Here is a 17,449-nt window from a genome sequence, read left to right on the forward strand (position 1 = left end):
CTCAGTTGGTCTGATGCTCAAAACAAACAGAGCGATGTGTTGACTGCACCACAGTGTTCACACTTTTTGAGAAAATTAACCGACTAATGGCTTACTTATAGTCGTTTCTGCACATTAGGCTGGGGTAGGAGAACATATTTGAACACTGAAAACATGACACACATTATCTTTCTCAATGTTCAAACCAAGAACTAGATTTTTGCAATGTTGGATATTTTTGAATACATTTAAATTGTAACGATGATATGAAATAAATATGAAGATATCACAGATATGAGGACAACAAAATATATAACAGGATATACCACCAACCTTCATTTGTACATTTGTAATTCTAAATGTAGATGCCACAGAAATCCTTTACTGACCTTTATAAGCGTGAGTCCAGACTTTACAGGGACCACAGTGGTGACTGGCTGTATCATGGGTGCTGGAGGGCTAACTGTTTGCTCATTAGTGGAAAAAGGCTTGAGGAAATCTGTTGAAGTGTTTGTGACTGGTGGACACTGCTGTAAAAAGCAAACAACAAATGACTAAATGTTGTATCACCAAATGTTCTGTTCTGGCCCCATAGTATGTGTCCTTTGGAGTCAAGATGAATAAAGAGGGAGAAACACCTGTAACAAGTTATTGGGCAGTGGCGAGGGCACCTCCATGGTCCGTACCTCTCCAGGTGAGGATGCAGACCCTTGGGACTCCTGACTGCCTGGTTGCTCAGGGGAGAGAGCATCACCACTGTCCTCATCTAATGGATAGACCTCTAGAATTTTGGAGTATACAGGCAGGATATTCTTTTCCACCAGCTCCATGGGGCCAGGCCTCTGAGCGATCTTCTCATTCAGGTCATCAGCCAATCGAGCTCTCTTCAGCTTCAGCTGTGTGGCCTGCAGTGAGGGCTCTGCCACTGTCTCTGCCAAACCACCATAAACCACTAAAAATCAGCACAGCAATCGCCCTAACCCACTCCTCAACAAAGCAACAATCAAGAAGAAGCCCTATGGTCAACTAAGTCACAAAAATGAACAATGGACAAGTACTATATATCTGGAGTATTTTGGGTGACATTCTTTCATCATGTACTCAAACTTATGCCAATTATTAATCCCTAATGACTTTCTTCTGTGGAACACAGAATATAATACAGACAATCCAGACACTTTTTATCATAATGAAGACTGGGACTCTGGAGCTTGTTTTGAATTCAAGAAAGGCCCGTCAAGATGCGTAAACCCAGGTTTGACAAAATATTTGAATATTTGAATTGATTCACGAATGTGAAATTTGAGAGCTATTGCTGAGGGAAAGATTTTAAATGAATAACATCTTAATATCCAGTCTGTTCCTCATACAATACCATTGTATGACTTTAGAAGTCTTTGAAAATTGCAAATTAGTTATATGGGCTCCTTATATGTTGCTTTTTGTCACTTTTTGTCCTCTCATGGAAAAGAGCACAATGGACATTCAGCAAAAGATCTTTGTTTGTTTTCAAAGCAAGAACATTTTATGGGTTTAGAATAACATAAATGTGAGGAATTAAATGACAGAATCTTCATTTTTTTGAGTCCACATTTCTAAATAATAACCTATAAAAACAAATCTAGAGTTAGTTCTGAAGAATGGTGAATTAAACCAAACTTTTATCAGCATGCCAATTAGCTAATGTTACACGTCATGTGAATGGAGGACTACCTTGTAAGATGTGCATGCGAACCAACTCAGCCCTTTCTGGGCGGCTGCGGATCTTGTGCTTTAGGAAATTTTCAGTCTACAGAGAGAAAGGAAACAAGAGTTTTAGATATTTAAATCCCTCTGCAATTCAGGGATCAGAGAGTAACCCCTCAAATGAGTATGCAATGATCCTCTCTGTGCTTTGCAAATTAAAAACATATTTACAGAGGGCTTAAGCTAATAAAACAACTGAGAGTTTCACATGTGTCCAATTATGGAGAGCTGTGGAACCCTGAAGGGCTTTAGGGAGGATCAGAGTCCCCAGATGGCTGAGAAAAAAGTAGAGGACTGGGGACTGGTGCCCTGCTCTTACCCTGGCTCTCTCAAGGCTGCGGATCTGTTCGTGGAACACTGCTGGGCTCTTCAGGGCTGTAAAGTCACATGCACAAATACATAAAAGAGCTTCAGTAATCAAGGTTTTTATAGCTTTGAAGATTTATAATTTTTACATTATGTATTTTCATCTTCAATTTCAGTTTTGTCTTAATTTATTAAAAGTATATATATATATATATATATACACACACACACACTCACCTAAAGGATTATTAGGAACACCATACTAATACTGTGTTTGACCCCCCTTTCGCCTTCAGAACTGCCTTAATTCTACGTGGCATTGATTCAACAAGGTTGATTCTTTAGAAATGTTGGCCCATATTGATAGGATAGCATCTGGCAGTTGATGGAGATTTGTGGGAGGCACATCCAGGGCACAAAGCTCCCGTTCCACCACATCCCAAAGATATTGGGTTGAGATCTGGTGACTGAGGGGGCCATTTTAGTACAGTGAACTCATTGTCATGTTCAAGAAACCAATTTGAAATGATTCGAGCTTTGTGACATGGTGCATTATCCTGCTGGAAGTAGCCATCAGAGGATGGGTACATGGTGGCCATAAAGGGATGGACATGGTCAGAAACAATGCTCAGGTAGGCCGTGGCATTTAAACGATGCCCAATTGGCACTAAGGGGCCTAAAGTGTGCTAAGAAAACATCCCCCACACCATTACACCACCACCACCAGCCTGCACAGTGGTAACAAGTACATGGATCCATGTTCTCATTCTGTTTACGCCAAATTCTGACTCTACCATCTGAATGTCTCAACAGAAATCGAGACTCATCAACCAGACAACATTTTTCCAGTCTTCAACTGTCCAATTTTGGTGAGCTCTTGCAAATTGTAGCCTCTTTTTCCTATTTATAGTGGAGATGAGTGGTACCCGGTGGGGTCTTCTGCTGTTGTAGCCCATCCGCCTCAAGGTTGTGCGTGTTGTGGCTTCACAAATGCTTTGCTGCATACCTCGGTTGTAACGAGTGGTTATTTCAGGCAAAGTTGCTCTTCTATCAGCTTGAATCAGTCGGCCCATTCTCCTCTGACCTCTAGCATCAACAAGGCATTTTCAGCCCACAGGACTGCCGCATACTGGATGTTTTTCCTTTTCACACCATTCTTTGTAAACCCTAGAAATGGTTGTGCGTGAAAATCCCAGTAACTGAGCAGATTGTGAAATACTCAGACCGCCCGTCTGGCACCAACAACCATGCCACGCTCAAAATTGCTTAAATCAACTTTCTTTCCCATTCTGACATTCAGTTTGGAGTTCAGGAGATTGTCTTGACCAGGACCACACCCCTAAATGCATTGAAGCAACTGCCATGTGATTGGTTGATTAGATAATTGCATTAATGAGAAATTTAACAGGTGTTCCTAATAATCCTTTAGGTGAGTGTGTATATATATAGTTTTTATTTCGATTACAGCTTTTTATTTATTTTTGGTAAATGACATCCCTTATAATACAGTGCCACAAATTGCTCCATCTGAACAACAAAAACTAGAAATTTAATTTTTTTAATTTTAGTTAACGAAAATATTTTTCACTGGTAGTTTAATAGCATAATAAACTAGCTATAATAACCTTATAATAAATTATAATAACCTCGGTCTCATGAGGACACAAGGGCATTACCCACACACTACAAACACATGCTGCTCTTTCAACTTTCCCAGTCTTTCTAAATGCTGCTCAACAGCATTTGCTGTAGTGCCTGTTCTCATATGGAAAGATTACTCAGAGAAATGATGGAGAGAAATAGAGAACCCACACAGACATTACCATACAGTTAGACATACAGTGCACTCCATGACCAGACAGCTACCTCATAATCCCGGATGAATTTGAGTCTAATTTTACACTGAATTATGAGAAAGCAAGCAATATAATTCCATCAGATTTGGAGATCTGGAAAAAAACGTGTGTTCTGCTTAAAAGCGCTTACACAATTCTCACTGACTTGGTTGAACGGAAAACCAAGCTAAGATGAGTGTTTGAACAAGCACCACATACATCGGTCATGTATGGCTGTGACAGAACTGTGATGTGAAGTGAGACAAATCAATTTAATCAAAAAAAGATGTGGTACAGCAACCACATCAAGTGATTTCCTCTCTTAAATGCACATTAGAACAGGAAGGTTTATTCACATGACAACATATTTTGTTAAACAAGTAATGAGGCTGTATGTTTACTATACATTTAAAAATGCATCATACATGGGGAGTTGGCACATAAAAAAATGTAATCAACATATTCTTTTTTTTTTTTGTCGAAAATGTATAGGAATGTAGGTATGTTGACAAAATACTTTCGGGAAATGAACATGCTATTCTCCAACATATACTATTACAAACAGCATTTTGCTAATTATAATCTAATTATTATGGATGCATGCTCATTAAGGCTACATTAAATAAATTAAATATGGAATATTTATACTTAAAATTCATTTGTCCATTCAAAATATATTTCATTCATTAAGTTGCATGAATAGTAAAAAACAATATTAAAAAGCAATTGTGCAAATAAGAATCATGTTCTGCATCCTATATTGTTCATGAAGGGGCTGTACTCACGTGGCATGATGCCCTGATCAACAAGCTGCTCACGGGTGCGTCTCTGCTGCAACCTTAGCTGGAGAACTGGTGGACAGAAAAAGACTGGTTAGACTAGCTTATATTTTTGATCCAACCTCAGTCGAGAACCTTTCCACCTGATTAGCACACCTACACAAGAAACACCATTCACAACAAGTGGGGAATCTACCCTTTACCACAGCTGAAATCACACACATTTCCTCTAGCATTACTGAGCCACCATAAATGTCTTCCTGCTACCAATACTCTTTGAAGCATGCAGTTTGGAACACTTCCTGTGACAATTCTAAGACATTTTTCTTTTTTCCTCTTGGCTGAGCCTCCCGGAATTACTTGGCTGATTACAATAACATATATAATAGCTCAAATTGGTTGTTGTGTTAAGACAAAAGGATAACATTTGACATTTTATCAGAGAATCAAGCTCTATTAGCTAGTAATGTTCATAAACGTAAGACAGGAGGATTTCCTATAATGTATGTGGCCAGTGGAACACAAGGCTGCACGTCAGGGAGTAACATGCTACAATTTTAGTCCAACAATAAACATTCTTTTTTTGTTTTTAATGCTGAAATCCTGCAGCCCTACTGGTAGAGTATGGTGTCAGCAACACCACGGTCATGGGTTTGATTTTCAGAGAACTCCAGAATCTCAAGGCAACAAACTGCCCTACAAAGATAAAACGCAGTAACTACACCTACACTGGTTTTTGATTGTCCAGCCAAATGTGGATTATAAAATGTTTAATTTCAAGTCATAACTAAACATGTAGATACTGCATTTGTCTTTGTAGGGCAGAGTAAGTTGCTTAGATAAAATGCAAAAAAGTTTAAAATTAAGTTCTAGCGAGTCTGGGTACCACCCCTGGAGTTGCGAGTTTGAATCCAGGGTGTGCTGACTCCAGCCAGATCTCCTAAGCAAACAAATTGGCCCAGTTGCTAAGGAGGGTAGTCACATGGGGTCGTGATTAGTGGTTCTCGCTCTCAATGTGGTGTGTGGTAAGTTGTGCATGGATCGCGGAGAGTAGCATGAGCCTCCACATGTGGTGTCATGCACAATGAGCCATGTGATAAGATGCACGAATTGACGGTCTCAGAAGCAGAGGCAACTGAGACTTGTCCTCCGCCACCCGGACTGAGGTGAGTAACCATGCCAACATGAAGACCTATTAAGTAGTGGAAATTGGGCATTCCAAATTGGAAGAAAAGGGGATAAAATATATATATATATATATATATATATATATATATATATATATATATATATATATATATATATATATATATATATAAATAATAATAATAATTACATTCTAGCATACATGACAAAATGCAAGAACTGAAAACTTGTCTTGACTGAACAGCTTATTTTATCCCATTGCCCCTTTCACACAAAGATCTCGGTATTAAACCCGTTATAGCAACTGTTCTGGGACTGCAAAATGTGTTCATTCACACTGCAAGAGTTTTGACGTAACCTGTGCATGCATTTACATACATCCCAGGACAATCGTTAATGTATAGAGGAAATAAAATGCACTACTTTGTATTCCGGGTTCAATCACCTCAGAGGGTCTAATTAACACAATAAATTCCCAATTGGGAAAAAACAGATTTATCTATTTAAATATATTGGATAACAAGATGACAACAAAGTAGGTCAATAAAATGACAATATGTCCAAATAGTTATGAAGAATGGGTATAAGTTGAGGAAAAAGAAATGTACATATAAAAGTGTAGGCCTATGCAAAATAACAAACAAAATTAAGGAGTACAGTTACAACAGACGTGCATGAAACAAGTTACAAATGATTATAAGTCATACGATGAAGGTAGGAGGCAGGTGTTGTGTAGGTCACAATGCAATTCAGCAGGTGGACGAAGGAAGATGCATATGTGTATGGTTTTGTAAAGGAAACCAATAAGCACATTGACAAACAGAACACAAATATACTGTATGTACTGCACAAATTATACAATTAAACAGGATGATGAAATATGAGCTCGTGTTTTGAAAAAAAAAAAAAAAAAAAGAGTGGATAATACCAAAGAAAGTAAATTAATGTATTAAGAGTTGAAAGAGGGGGTGGGAATCAATAAGTGTTAAACTTTATCCCACTCCTTTTCAAGCAGCGAAGTTATATTTGTTTGAAATTTTATTTGTTTGACCAACAGTGTAATTCTTGATTATTGTTGTATGTGGTACATATTGTACACTGTTATTATTGTATGCTTGAAATAAATAAATAATAAAAAATAAATAAAAAAAAACACTGAAAAAGACTGGAATACAAACAGTCTAATAACAGGTGATTACTGCAGCAATAGTTAACATAGTATATTACAATAATACCTCATATAATAAAGGTTGGTCACACTCATAAATCAAATAAATCTATCACTGAGCAGTCAACATAAACAGAGCTTTACATTAGCAACGATGAACAGCAAACAATCTTACTGCCCAAGCAATAATAATATAATAATCATAATCTTCAATGACGCACGCTAATAACACTTGCGAAGAAAGCAACAGTGAGATGTTTGAGGCCCACAGACTCCACTATCTGTATTTCATAGCTTTTTTGTCTTTTCTACTCAGTTCACGAGATGAATGTGCAGCTGAGCGAGATCTGAGGGTGAGAATTAGCGGATCACCGAGGTTAGCAAGTCTGACAGGTAAGTTTCTCTTCGATTACTATTTCGATAAGAAATCCTGATATATTCATCTTTGACACTCTCACCTTAGTTTCTGCCTTATTTCATATATTCATATTAATGCGAAATGACAATAAGTTTTCTTTCAGACGTCATCACATACCGAACCGCTCCACTGACAGCAGCACTCGCAGAAAACCACAACCAAGCCACGCCCGCCAACTCAAGTCAGTAACTAATCAATTCTTTGTATGGTGCTTACAGTAAGGTGAACTTGAACTGATCATGGGCTTTTTTACAGTTAAGACCAAAGTGACATCAATATGTGACGTCTAATCGTCTTGAGTTTAATGATTACCGCGTCTTGTCTCTCGAGAAGCCAGCTCTTTTATCATCTTGTAAACGAATAACTTGCGCACAGTAAAACTAAACTGAAGGTTAATTTAATTGTCTGCACGGTTGGCGATTATCTCCCTGGTCGCGTTGAGATTTTCAAGATTTTATTCTAGCAGTCAGGCCTACTTTTATAAATAGGATAGCTCATAAAATACATTTGTATTTGTTCGACGTTAATTGTTTTTGTGTTATTGGCTGCTGTCTACAAACTGAAACGCCTCCCAAGAACAATACATATTTAAAGTGAAAGTAACCATATAAAAAAAGACAATTCACAGAATTAAGCTGCATTGCAATATTATTCATATTAAATAATAGAAAATGTATATAAAAAAACTAATAATTTTAAATGATAATACCCTGCAACAGTTACAACAGTGCATTTGATTCAGTAATTGCATTTGTAATTTAGTTTCATTCTAAATGGGTCTACCTTCCTAAAAATAAATAAAACTAACCGACAAGGTAAAAGTATACTTTTTTCTTCAGACTTGAGCATTTATTATAATCAAACATTATTACTCATTTGCCATTTATTAGTTACAAATTACAAATAAAACATATTAGTAATATACACACTGTATGCTGTTGTATGTAACTGTTGAGAAGCATCAAGGCAAATGTCATCTTTCCACAAGCTATCAAATTTAAAATAAAAATAAATAAAAGCTATTTTTGGAGAAAACAGAAATGTATCATTGCAAACAGTGATGGAAAATAGCAATAAATTAATCATTATGTTCTCGCCCTTTATAGGGTTAAGTATATAAATGTATGATCAAACATATTGTTCTTGTTTTATGAATACATCTGTTTACTTTTTTGCCGTCTACCTGAAAAAAAGAAAAGTGAAATGATACAACTGTCTACGGAGCATGTTGTAACATGTGTGGGGCACATTATAACATGACCATACTACAGCATAAAAATCCCCTTCTAACAACTGTATCTGATCTACTTAAAACAAATAGAAGATATATAAAATGATGTCAATAAAAGTCATTTATTAACTTTGTCATGTATAATATAGCAGTCATTTTGACAATTTGATACAAAGCAACATCTCTCCCCTACTTCAGGTTTGGAGTGTTCCCTGCATGAGATGGTACCTTTTTTTGTCACAGTTTACAAACTGGGTAACCATCATTATTATTTTTAAATACCCAAAGTATCCCTACATATCGCACTTCAACCGCACCATATATATATCAGACATTCAGTGTGCTGCACTCTGAATGTAAAATGTATCTATCACAACAGGTTGGGGAAGATTGAAATGTAGCCGATTGCTGTTTTTTTATTTTATTTAACAAATATTTACAATGGAAACGTTAATTTCTTTACTTGTATATTTTAAAAAAAACATCTGAAAATAATCCTGATTTACACACTGCAATGAATGAAAATAAATGGAAATGGTTTATAACAGTCTTAGGTTTTTTTTTAATCCTGCGGTACAATACAAAACAGTTGAATCTCTATTCTGCACACAAACTAACTGCATTGCATGATAAATACGTCATCACTACGACACACACCCTTCACAGTATCAGCTCTGCTTTTGTTCACACAGACATGTCCTGGGATTGACCGTGGCAATGTTACTAAGGTCTGATCCTGGGATAATATTTTCTGGCATTCCAGAACTGCGTTCACACAGAAGGCCCGGAATATTGGCGGTATTCATCCTGCCAATATCCCGGGATCAAAGCCCAGTGTGAATGTTCTGTTAACAAGGTCAGCTGAGGTTGTCGGGGTGATGAGAACACATCCTGTAGGCATTTTACCATTTTTAGGAATGTCTACACCTAAGAGGAGGACATAATATAACACGAAGATGTTAAAAATGGGGCATTTGCTACAGCATAACTGCAGGTTAACATGCATTCCTGGTGCACCTTAATCAGGTTCATTTTTACTTGGGGTACAGAAAAAAATCAAGCTATGCAATGTGTTCCAAACAATGTCACAAATGTTAAAACATTTGATGAGTGATTCTAATACTAGTAGAAATAGTGCAGAATATTTAAAATTCTTCTTAATTTGTATCACTTTTCTTTGCTTAAATTTGTCAAAATCCAAAACAATGTCTCTCCAGGTTTAAAAGGTGAAAAAAAAAAAAAAAATTCCCAAAATGTGGTTGACATTTTTGGACCCTAACTGTACAGCCAACTCAACGGCTTCAGAATATCTATGAGTAACAGAGTCTAAGTCTTTTGGTGGTCTAGTATAAATACCCTCAGATTATCTGGAACAATCACTGATTATTATGTGTAACTGCAGAGCTCAGAATTCTGTCATAAAAGGCTGCTGAAGTGTAGCTTCCTATTCTCTAATGCTGTCATGCAAATTACCACAAAACTTAGTAAACACTGCTGAACAAAGCTTCAGAAAGCATATAAAACGTATTAAAAATAAGCTACTGCAGTGTCTTCACAATGTCAGGATGATATCCACATCCCAAAGATGCACAGCAAGCAACAGAACCTGATATGAGGTTTCCTCTGCAGGTGTTTTGAGGCTCCACTCCTAAGCAGGCCATGCGCTCTACCTGTCCTGCCGTATTCTCAGGGGATCTCAGTGTTGACTCTTGACAGGACCAGAGCTTTGTAAGAAAGGCATACAGACCCTGTTCTTCAGGGCTCTCCATTTACAGTTCGCAGCTCTGGTGAAACTGGAACTCCCTCCTCCAGCAAAAAAGGAGGAGGGAGCAGAAAGACCAGTCCATGGTTAACCCCTCTCTGCCACTGGATCTTCACATCTTAACTTAAACAAAGATCAGATCTCCTGTTTATAGTTTGTTTTTATAACATCTGTTAAGGACAGGTGGATCACAACAGTGGATGCCTTCTTTTTGGGATATGATATCAGCAAAACCAAACACAACCAAAGCAAACTTAGCCCAAAACAAAAAAGCAAAACACAAAATACAAACTAGGCTAAACAAAACATAACACAACATCAAACATCTAAACATACAACACAAACTAAACAAAACCAAATCAAACAAAACAAGCAAAAATCTGGGTTACAATGAGGCACTTATAATGGAAGTGAATTGGGGTCAACCCATACAGATTTTTCCTTCTTTTAAAGAAAAGGTGGGGGGACGAGTCTAAATAAATGTTTTGCTTTTTAAAACAAAAAGCAAAACAAAACATAAAATACAGACTTAACCAAATCAAACAACACACAAAAAGTATAACAAAACAGTTCTCAACCAAAATAACAATCCTCTTCATCAACAATGTGAATAACTTCTGAGAGACAGCCAGAGGAAGATGAGTAACTGACATGGGGCACACTCTGCCAGAGTTGTTTGCATTTCTACTCAGTGTGATGATGTGACCTCAGCATAACTAGAGACCTATGAGGGGCAGCTACGAGCCACCACATACAGACAATGCTTCACATGTCAATTACACGTGTGTGCACCCATAGCAAGATGCAATGTCAAGATTCTAAAGGCAGTGAAGATTTCTTCTGTTTGCTGAGGCTGACAGAATGGAAAAAGTTGTTCTCTTTTCAACAGGCACAAAAATATAATCTAATCAATTGGAGATAGAGACTAACCCAATCAGTATGTGCCATGAATTTAGCAGGGCAGTGAATTCAGAGAGCCAAAATTGAATAGCAGAATTTATACAGGCTGTAATTATAAAGTGGCAGACTGTACCATTCCAGAACTTGGCCAAATTTTTTATCTCACAAACTCACTGTTGACCTAAAATGGCTTGATGGCGAACTAATAGCAAAGAGAGCAAAGAGAGGACAAACAACTTGTCTAAGACCAATTCTTAGATGCCTGTGTTCCCAACGTCATTGGTTTAATTCAGTTATCTAATGCACTTTTCAAAGTTATCATTGGTGTAGAATTGAGTATGGCTGGGACATCAGTTTTGGGCAAGCTACTCAAAAAATTTAGCAAGCTAAACTACCAACAACAACAGAAAAATATGTTCAGCTAAGCTAAAAGCTACACTTCAGAGAAAGTAGCAAGTTACACTACAAGCTACACACCAAAATTAGCTTGCTACATTTAAGCTACTTCATATTATTTCAACCAGATTCACAGAGCATACAGTCATAGACAAAGCATCTAAAAGACTTATTCACATGATGTTTATCAAAACCATGGTACAGCATTGTGCAATACAGTATATAAGTATGCAAATAAAATAAGTAAATTCATATTTATGCATGTTATCTATACAAACTCATGTGTTAAAAATGAAAAATCCATATTTTTACATTTTATTTTTCATATTTATACTACTACCTCTACAAACACATACCCATTTGAATAACTTCCTTTGCACAATCCTGTACAAAAAATCTGTGCAAATACTATTCATTTTATCTAGTAATTCTGTGTCTTGCTGTTGTATTACCGGAAGCTTCTGCTCAAAGGTCAAATTTCTTGTGTGTGTGTGAGCACATCTGGGCAATAACAATCATGATATGGTAATACCATGGTACTTTGAGATACAATGGCCATATTTATGTACTATTCTGTATTTACATGGTACTTCAAAGAATATCATGGTACTGCCATGGTAATTTGATATATGATTACCACATTCATATACATTTGAATGTACATGGTGCTTCAAGGTAATTCAAATAATACCATGGAACTGCTATGGTACTTCACTCTATGACAACCTTACTCTTATACCGCTGTATTAACAGGGTGCTCCCAGGTAATGGTATGCATGTCCAAAAGACATGGTAATGCCATGTTACTTTATGTGTTTCATGTAAGCTACTAAGTGTTTTGATACTCTTTTGGTGGTACAATCTTTACTATATTTATATCTATACCTATATCACGACATGACTAATTGTATATCATGATAATGCTAAATTTTTCTGAAAAATCAATAAAATTTTATTATATATTAAGCCACGTCGCAATGTGTAATTGTGGAAGCTTTTCATCTAATGACATGTGCAACTGTCAGTGAAAAACTGCATTTAATTAGTTCTATCAGTCTCACGTGAAGCCCTGACCACTGATATATATATATGCACATGGATATATCGACACACACAATGTACAAACCTTCCAAATCACTGTTTTCTGCTTGGTATTCTAAAGCCAAACCAATTCCACACCATGGAAGATGTACTTTTTCCTTCATAATCTCCTCTCATCTTCTCATTCAAATTAATTTGAGGAATGAGCCGTCCCTCCGCCATCCTCCATTTATCCGACAGATTGAGTAATGAGTACGTTTTACCATGATAGAGACGATAATCCAAAGTGTATACTGGTTGGCAAATTTCGACCAGTTTATCATGTCTACCAGTATATCGCCCAACCCCACCTGCAGTGCCATTAAAGCTGTACACGTGTTAAACTAAATAAAGACCTTCTTCATCACTGACAAACGATCGGACGCATTTGCAGGTTTGGTTTCCATTAATTGTAGATCCACTGCAACCAGCGTTATCTTTATTTTTCGTATTTTCATACATTCCATCAGTGTGTTGGCAAGGAAGACTGCACACCAAATGATTCAGCAGCATGTGCGTGAGTTTTCTGAGACATGCAGATTGAATCGCGAACCGATTTAGACCGCTTCTACACGTAGATAGCGCATGACCAATTAATTGTAAAGAAATGACTCACATGAGCGATTCATTTGAGTCGGACATCTTTAGTTGATTCAAAACTGGTGATAGTAAACACCGGTGTAATGTATGAATTAGCGGTGTAGCTTTTATTAAAGCTACACAATACCTAATAAAAAATATAGCTTAGCTACTGAAAATATACTTGATTTAAAAACTACTGATGCTACCACCAGCTACACATAGCTTTGCTATTTGTAGAGAAGCTACTGCTCATCACTGAGGGACATACACTCACCTAAAGGATTATTAGGAACACTTGTTCAATTTCTCATTAATGCAATTATCTAATCAACCAATCACATGGCAGATGCTTCAATGCATTTAGGGGTGTGGTCCTGGTCAAAACAATCTCCTGAACTCCAAACTGAATGTCAGAATGGGAAAGAAAGGTGATTTAAGCAATTTTGAGCGTGGCATGGTTGTTGGTGCCAGACGGGCCGGTCTGAGTATTTCACAATCTGCTCAGTTACTGGGATTTTCACGCACAACCATTTCTAGGGTTTACAAAGAATGGTGTGAAAAGGAAAAACATCCAGTATGCGGCAGTCCTGTGGGCTGAAAATGCCTTGTTGATGCTAGAGGTCAGAGGAGAATGGGCCGACTGATTCAAGCTGATAGAAGAGCAACTTTGCCTGAAATAACCACTCGCTACAACCGAGGTATGCAGCAAAGCATTTCTGAAGCCACAACACGCACAACCTTGAGGCGGATGGGCTACAACAGCAGAAGACCCCACCGGGTACCACTCATCTCCACTACAAATAGGAAAAAGAGGCTACAATTTGCAAGAGCTCACCAAAATTGGACAGTTGAAGACTGGAAAAATGTTGCCTGGTCTGATGAGTCTCGATTTCTGTTGAGACATTCAGATGGTAGAGTCAGAATTTGGTGTAAACAGAATGAGAACATGGATCCATCATGCCTTGTTACCACTGTGCAGGCTGGTGGTGGTGGTGTAATGGTGTGGGGGATGTTTTCTTAGCACACTTTAGGCCCCTTAGTGCCAATTGGGCATCGTTTAAATGCCACGGCCTTCCTGAGCATTGTTTCTGACCATGTCCATCCCTTTATGGCCACCATGTACCCATCCTCTGATGGCTACTTCCAGCAGGATAATGCACCATGTCACAAAGCTCGATTCATTTCAAATTGGTTTCTTGAACATGACAATGAGTTCACTGTATTAAAATGGCCCCCACAGTCACCAGATCTCAACCCAATAGAGCATCTTTGGGATGTGGTGGAACGGGAGCTTCGTGCCCTGGATGTGCATCCCACAAATCTCCATCAACTGCAAGATGCTATCCTATCAATATGGGCCAACATTTCTAAAGAATGCTTTCAGCACCTTGTTGAATCAATGCCACGTAGAATTAAGGCAGTTCTGAAGGCGAAAGGGGGTCAAAAACAGTATTAGTATGGTGTTCCTAATAATCCTTTAGGTGAGTGTACATGTTACGATTCAAATCCCTACCAATATCTCTGATTAAATGTATTATAAGAATTTCATGTATTTAAAGGGCTTAATGTTTTGTTTAAAAAATGCGGCTTGATGGAAACTGTTGGTAACTTCATCTGACCTATCCTCAGTGCAGGGTAGATTACTTCTTGATTGTAATCTGGTACAAATAACACCACTAAAATGTAGTCAGTAATGTAAGGTAATATAATTTGATTGCTTTTGGATTACTTTTGAATGACTTCTGACCCAATTCTTGTTTAGTGGAGGTCACATGAAATCGAGTAGCAAGCTTAAGTAAAGCTTGTATAATTTTGACAAAATATAGATTAAATGCATTAAAGGAAACTTACTTAATTGATCAATACATGAGAAGTGATATGATTTTGCGTGCGTGTATTTTACTCTCTATTTTTCTGGTCCTGAGTGAAATAAAAAAAATGCACTTTTGGCATTACAAATGCCATACATGTGTGGTAACAAATCATATATTAGTGAATTAACGTAAAAAAAAAAAAAAAAAAGAGAAAGTTGTCACAAAAGCAAAAGCACATACATATATACAAAATACATTTTTGAAGCAGAGTACAAAAGCAATTTCCGAAACTAAAATTAACAATACTGCACTAAAGCAATTGGTTCAGCATTTATGTGTGGATTACCGCTCCATCTTCAGTGTAATTATGGCTAGTGTCTAGAATCAAGTCTGTATGTGCAATTTACTGCCTTTGCCTGACTGATATGTAATCATAGTTAAATAAAGTAAATGTAATCTGATTCTGAGTATTTTTAAATGTAATTTAATCTAGTAGCAAGTCCTCCATTTTAGTAATCTGATTACATAACCCAGATTACATATAATCTTTTACTTCCCAGAACTGCCTGTCCAGTGATGAACACTAATCAGTCTGTCCTATAAACTATTAACATCATCACTGTGTGATTTTTGTATATAAATGTAGGTATGTAGCCTGCCAATCTATTTTAAACGATGTTTTAAATTTGTGTTACTTGATGGATTGTTCCAGATTAAACTGGAATAGAAGAAATTATTTTAACTTTGCAGAAATTATGCACTTCTCCTAAAATATGTATGATTTTTCTGTGGATTGTTTGTGAGTGCATGTTTTGTCCTCTGTCTCTAATCAAGTAGTGAGTATACTCACCGTTCTTGCGCTCATTGAGGGGAGGCAGCTTCTGGCTGGGGTGCAGCGACAGCTCGCCCATCTCATGGGTTACAGCCTCACTCTGTGGGCTTGGAGCCAACAAACCCCCAAACTCAGCTCCCCTCAGGTCCTCCATGTCTCCTCAGTGAGGAGTCAAGGGTCTTGCAGGAGATCAGCAAGAGATCACTTCAGTCTCTACAAAAGACAAAAGGCAGCTTAAATTCAGGTGAAGAATAAAGAAAGAGATGAGCAAAAGAACTTGGTCCAAGGCAGCAGGCTGTATTATAAAATAAAAAGTGAAATTGTTAAGACTAAACAGATCTTAAGAAAATGATGTAATAGGTCAAGGATGTGGTAATGTCTGTAATATCACTTTTGCCATATGGAACGACCAAAATCCCAAAAGTGTGGAATCTACACTATACACAGATTCTGCTGTTGCACCGTACATCAATTAAATGCTAACAAATAATAAAAACAAGCATCTCCACAGATGATAAATGAATAGGCTTTGTGTTTGCTAACCTATCATTACCTTAACTTTACATCATCCTGGTGGTTTAGGCATTGGATGTGAAACCAATAAAAACATAAACATAGGGCTCACCATGGTGCTGTAAAATGCTAGAATAAACCAAGACCACATCAGCACAAACCACAACCATTAATTCCCACGGAACATTCGGAATTCAAAACCCCTTGTCCTGACACAAGGCAGTTTAGCATTAGTCATTTTTCTTTACATAATTAAAAACATTTTTTTACATTTCTTACACTCATTATGCTGTAAAGTCTATTGTTTGACAGCCAACACAATTCACATTTTGTTTATATATTGCAGGGCAATGTGCAAACATTTCAGATACACTGTACTGTAATGTACAGTGCATCTGTTATTAGTCCTTGATAGTCACAGTTGCTAGGATACAACAGCCTCCCACACAAATAAACTCAAGCTGATGGACTACAGAGCTGAATCTCTCTAAAGTACATTGTTTCTGTTGATCACTCGTATTCTACCACTAGAAAAATGTATCATGTATTTAAACATTTAAGCATGAAAATCTAGGGGGAAAAAACTTGATACAAGTATTAAGGATTTTTTCTACTAGACCGCTTCAGATTTTTACTGGCCATGGCAAAATGTTCACTGGCCAAACACAAAAATGCCAAATAGTTGTTTTTACCATCATGGCTTTAAAAAATAGGTCAAAAGATAAATATTTTTTACATATCTTATGTTTTTAATACAATGTTCTGGGTAGCTCAGCGAGCAAAGATGATGACTACCACCCCTGGAGTTGAGAGTTCGAATCCAGTCTCCTAAGCAACTCCAGCCAGGTCTACTAAGCAACCAAATTGGCCCGGTAGCTAGGGAGGGGAGAGTCACATGGGGTAACCTCCTTGTGGTTACATAATGTGGTTCACTCTCGGTGGGGCATAGGTGAGTTGTGCGT

General features: G+C 37.3%; 1 protein-coding gene across 3 annotated transcripts in view; it reads right to left on the minus strand.

Annotated features, from left to right (window-relative positions):
• The window catches only part of LOC127626911 (myocardin-related transcription factor B-like), a 38,588-nt gene that overhangs the window by 15,078 nt on the left and 6,061 nt on the right, over positions 1-17,449 (minus strand). For 2 of the 3 annotated variants that reach the window (XM_052103034.1, XM_052103035.1), the window contains exons 2-7: positions 15,993-16,187; positions 4,652-4,717; positions 2,045-2,100; positions 1,693-1,768; positions 618-910; positions 369-509 (exon numbers count right to left, since the gene is read on the minus strand). In XM_052103034.1, the coding sequence (XP_051958994.1) occupies positions 369-509; positions 618-910; positions 1,693-1,768; positions 2,045-2,100; positions 4,652-4,717; positions 15,993-16,128 (768 nt within the window). In that variant the 5' untranslated portion in view covers positions 16,129-16,187. The remainder of the gene's footprint in view (positions 1-368; positions 510-617; positions 911-1,692; positions 1,769-2,044; positions 2,101-4,651; positions 4,718-15,992; positions 16,188-17,449) is intronic. The other variant, XM_052103036.1, reaches the window with a different exon arrangement.

This window comes from Xyrauchen texanus, chromosome 33 (genome assembly GCF_025860055.1).
Source record: "Xyrauchen texanus isolate HMW12.3.18 chromosome 33, RBS_HiC_50CHRs, whole genome shotgun sequence".
Lineage (NCBI taxonomy): Eukaryota > Metazoa > Chordata > Actinopteri > Cypriniformes > Catostomidae > Xyrauchen > Xyrauchen texanus.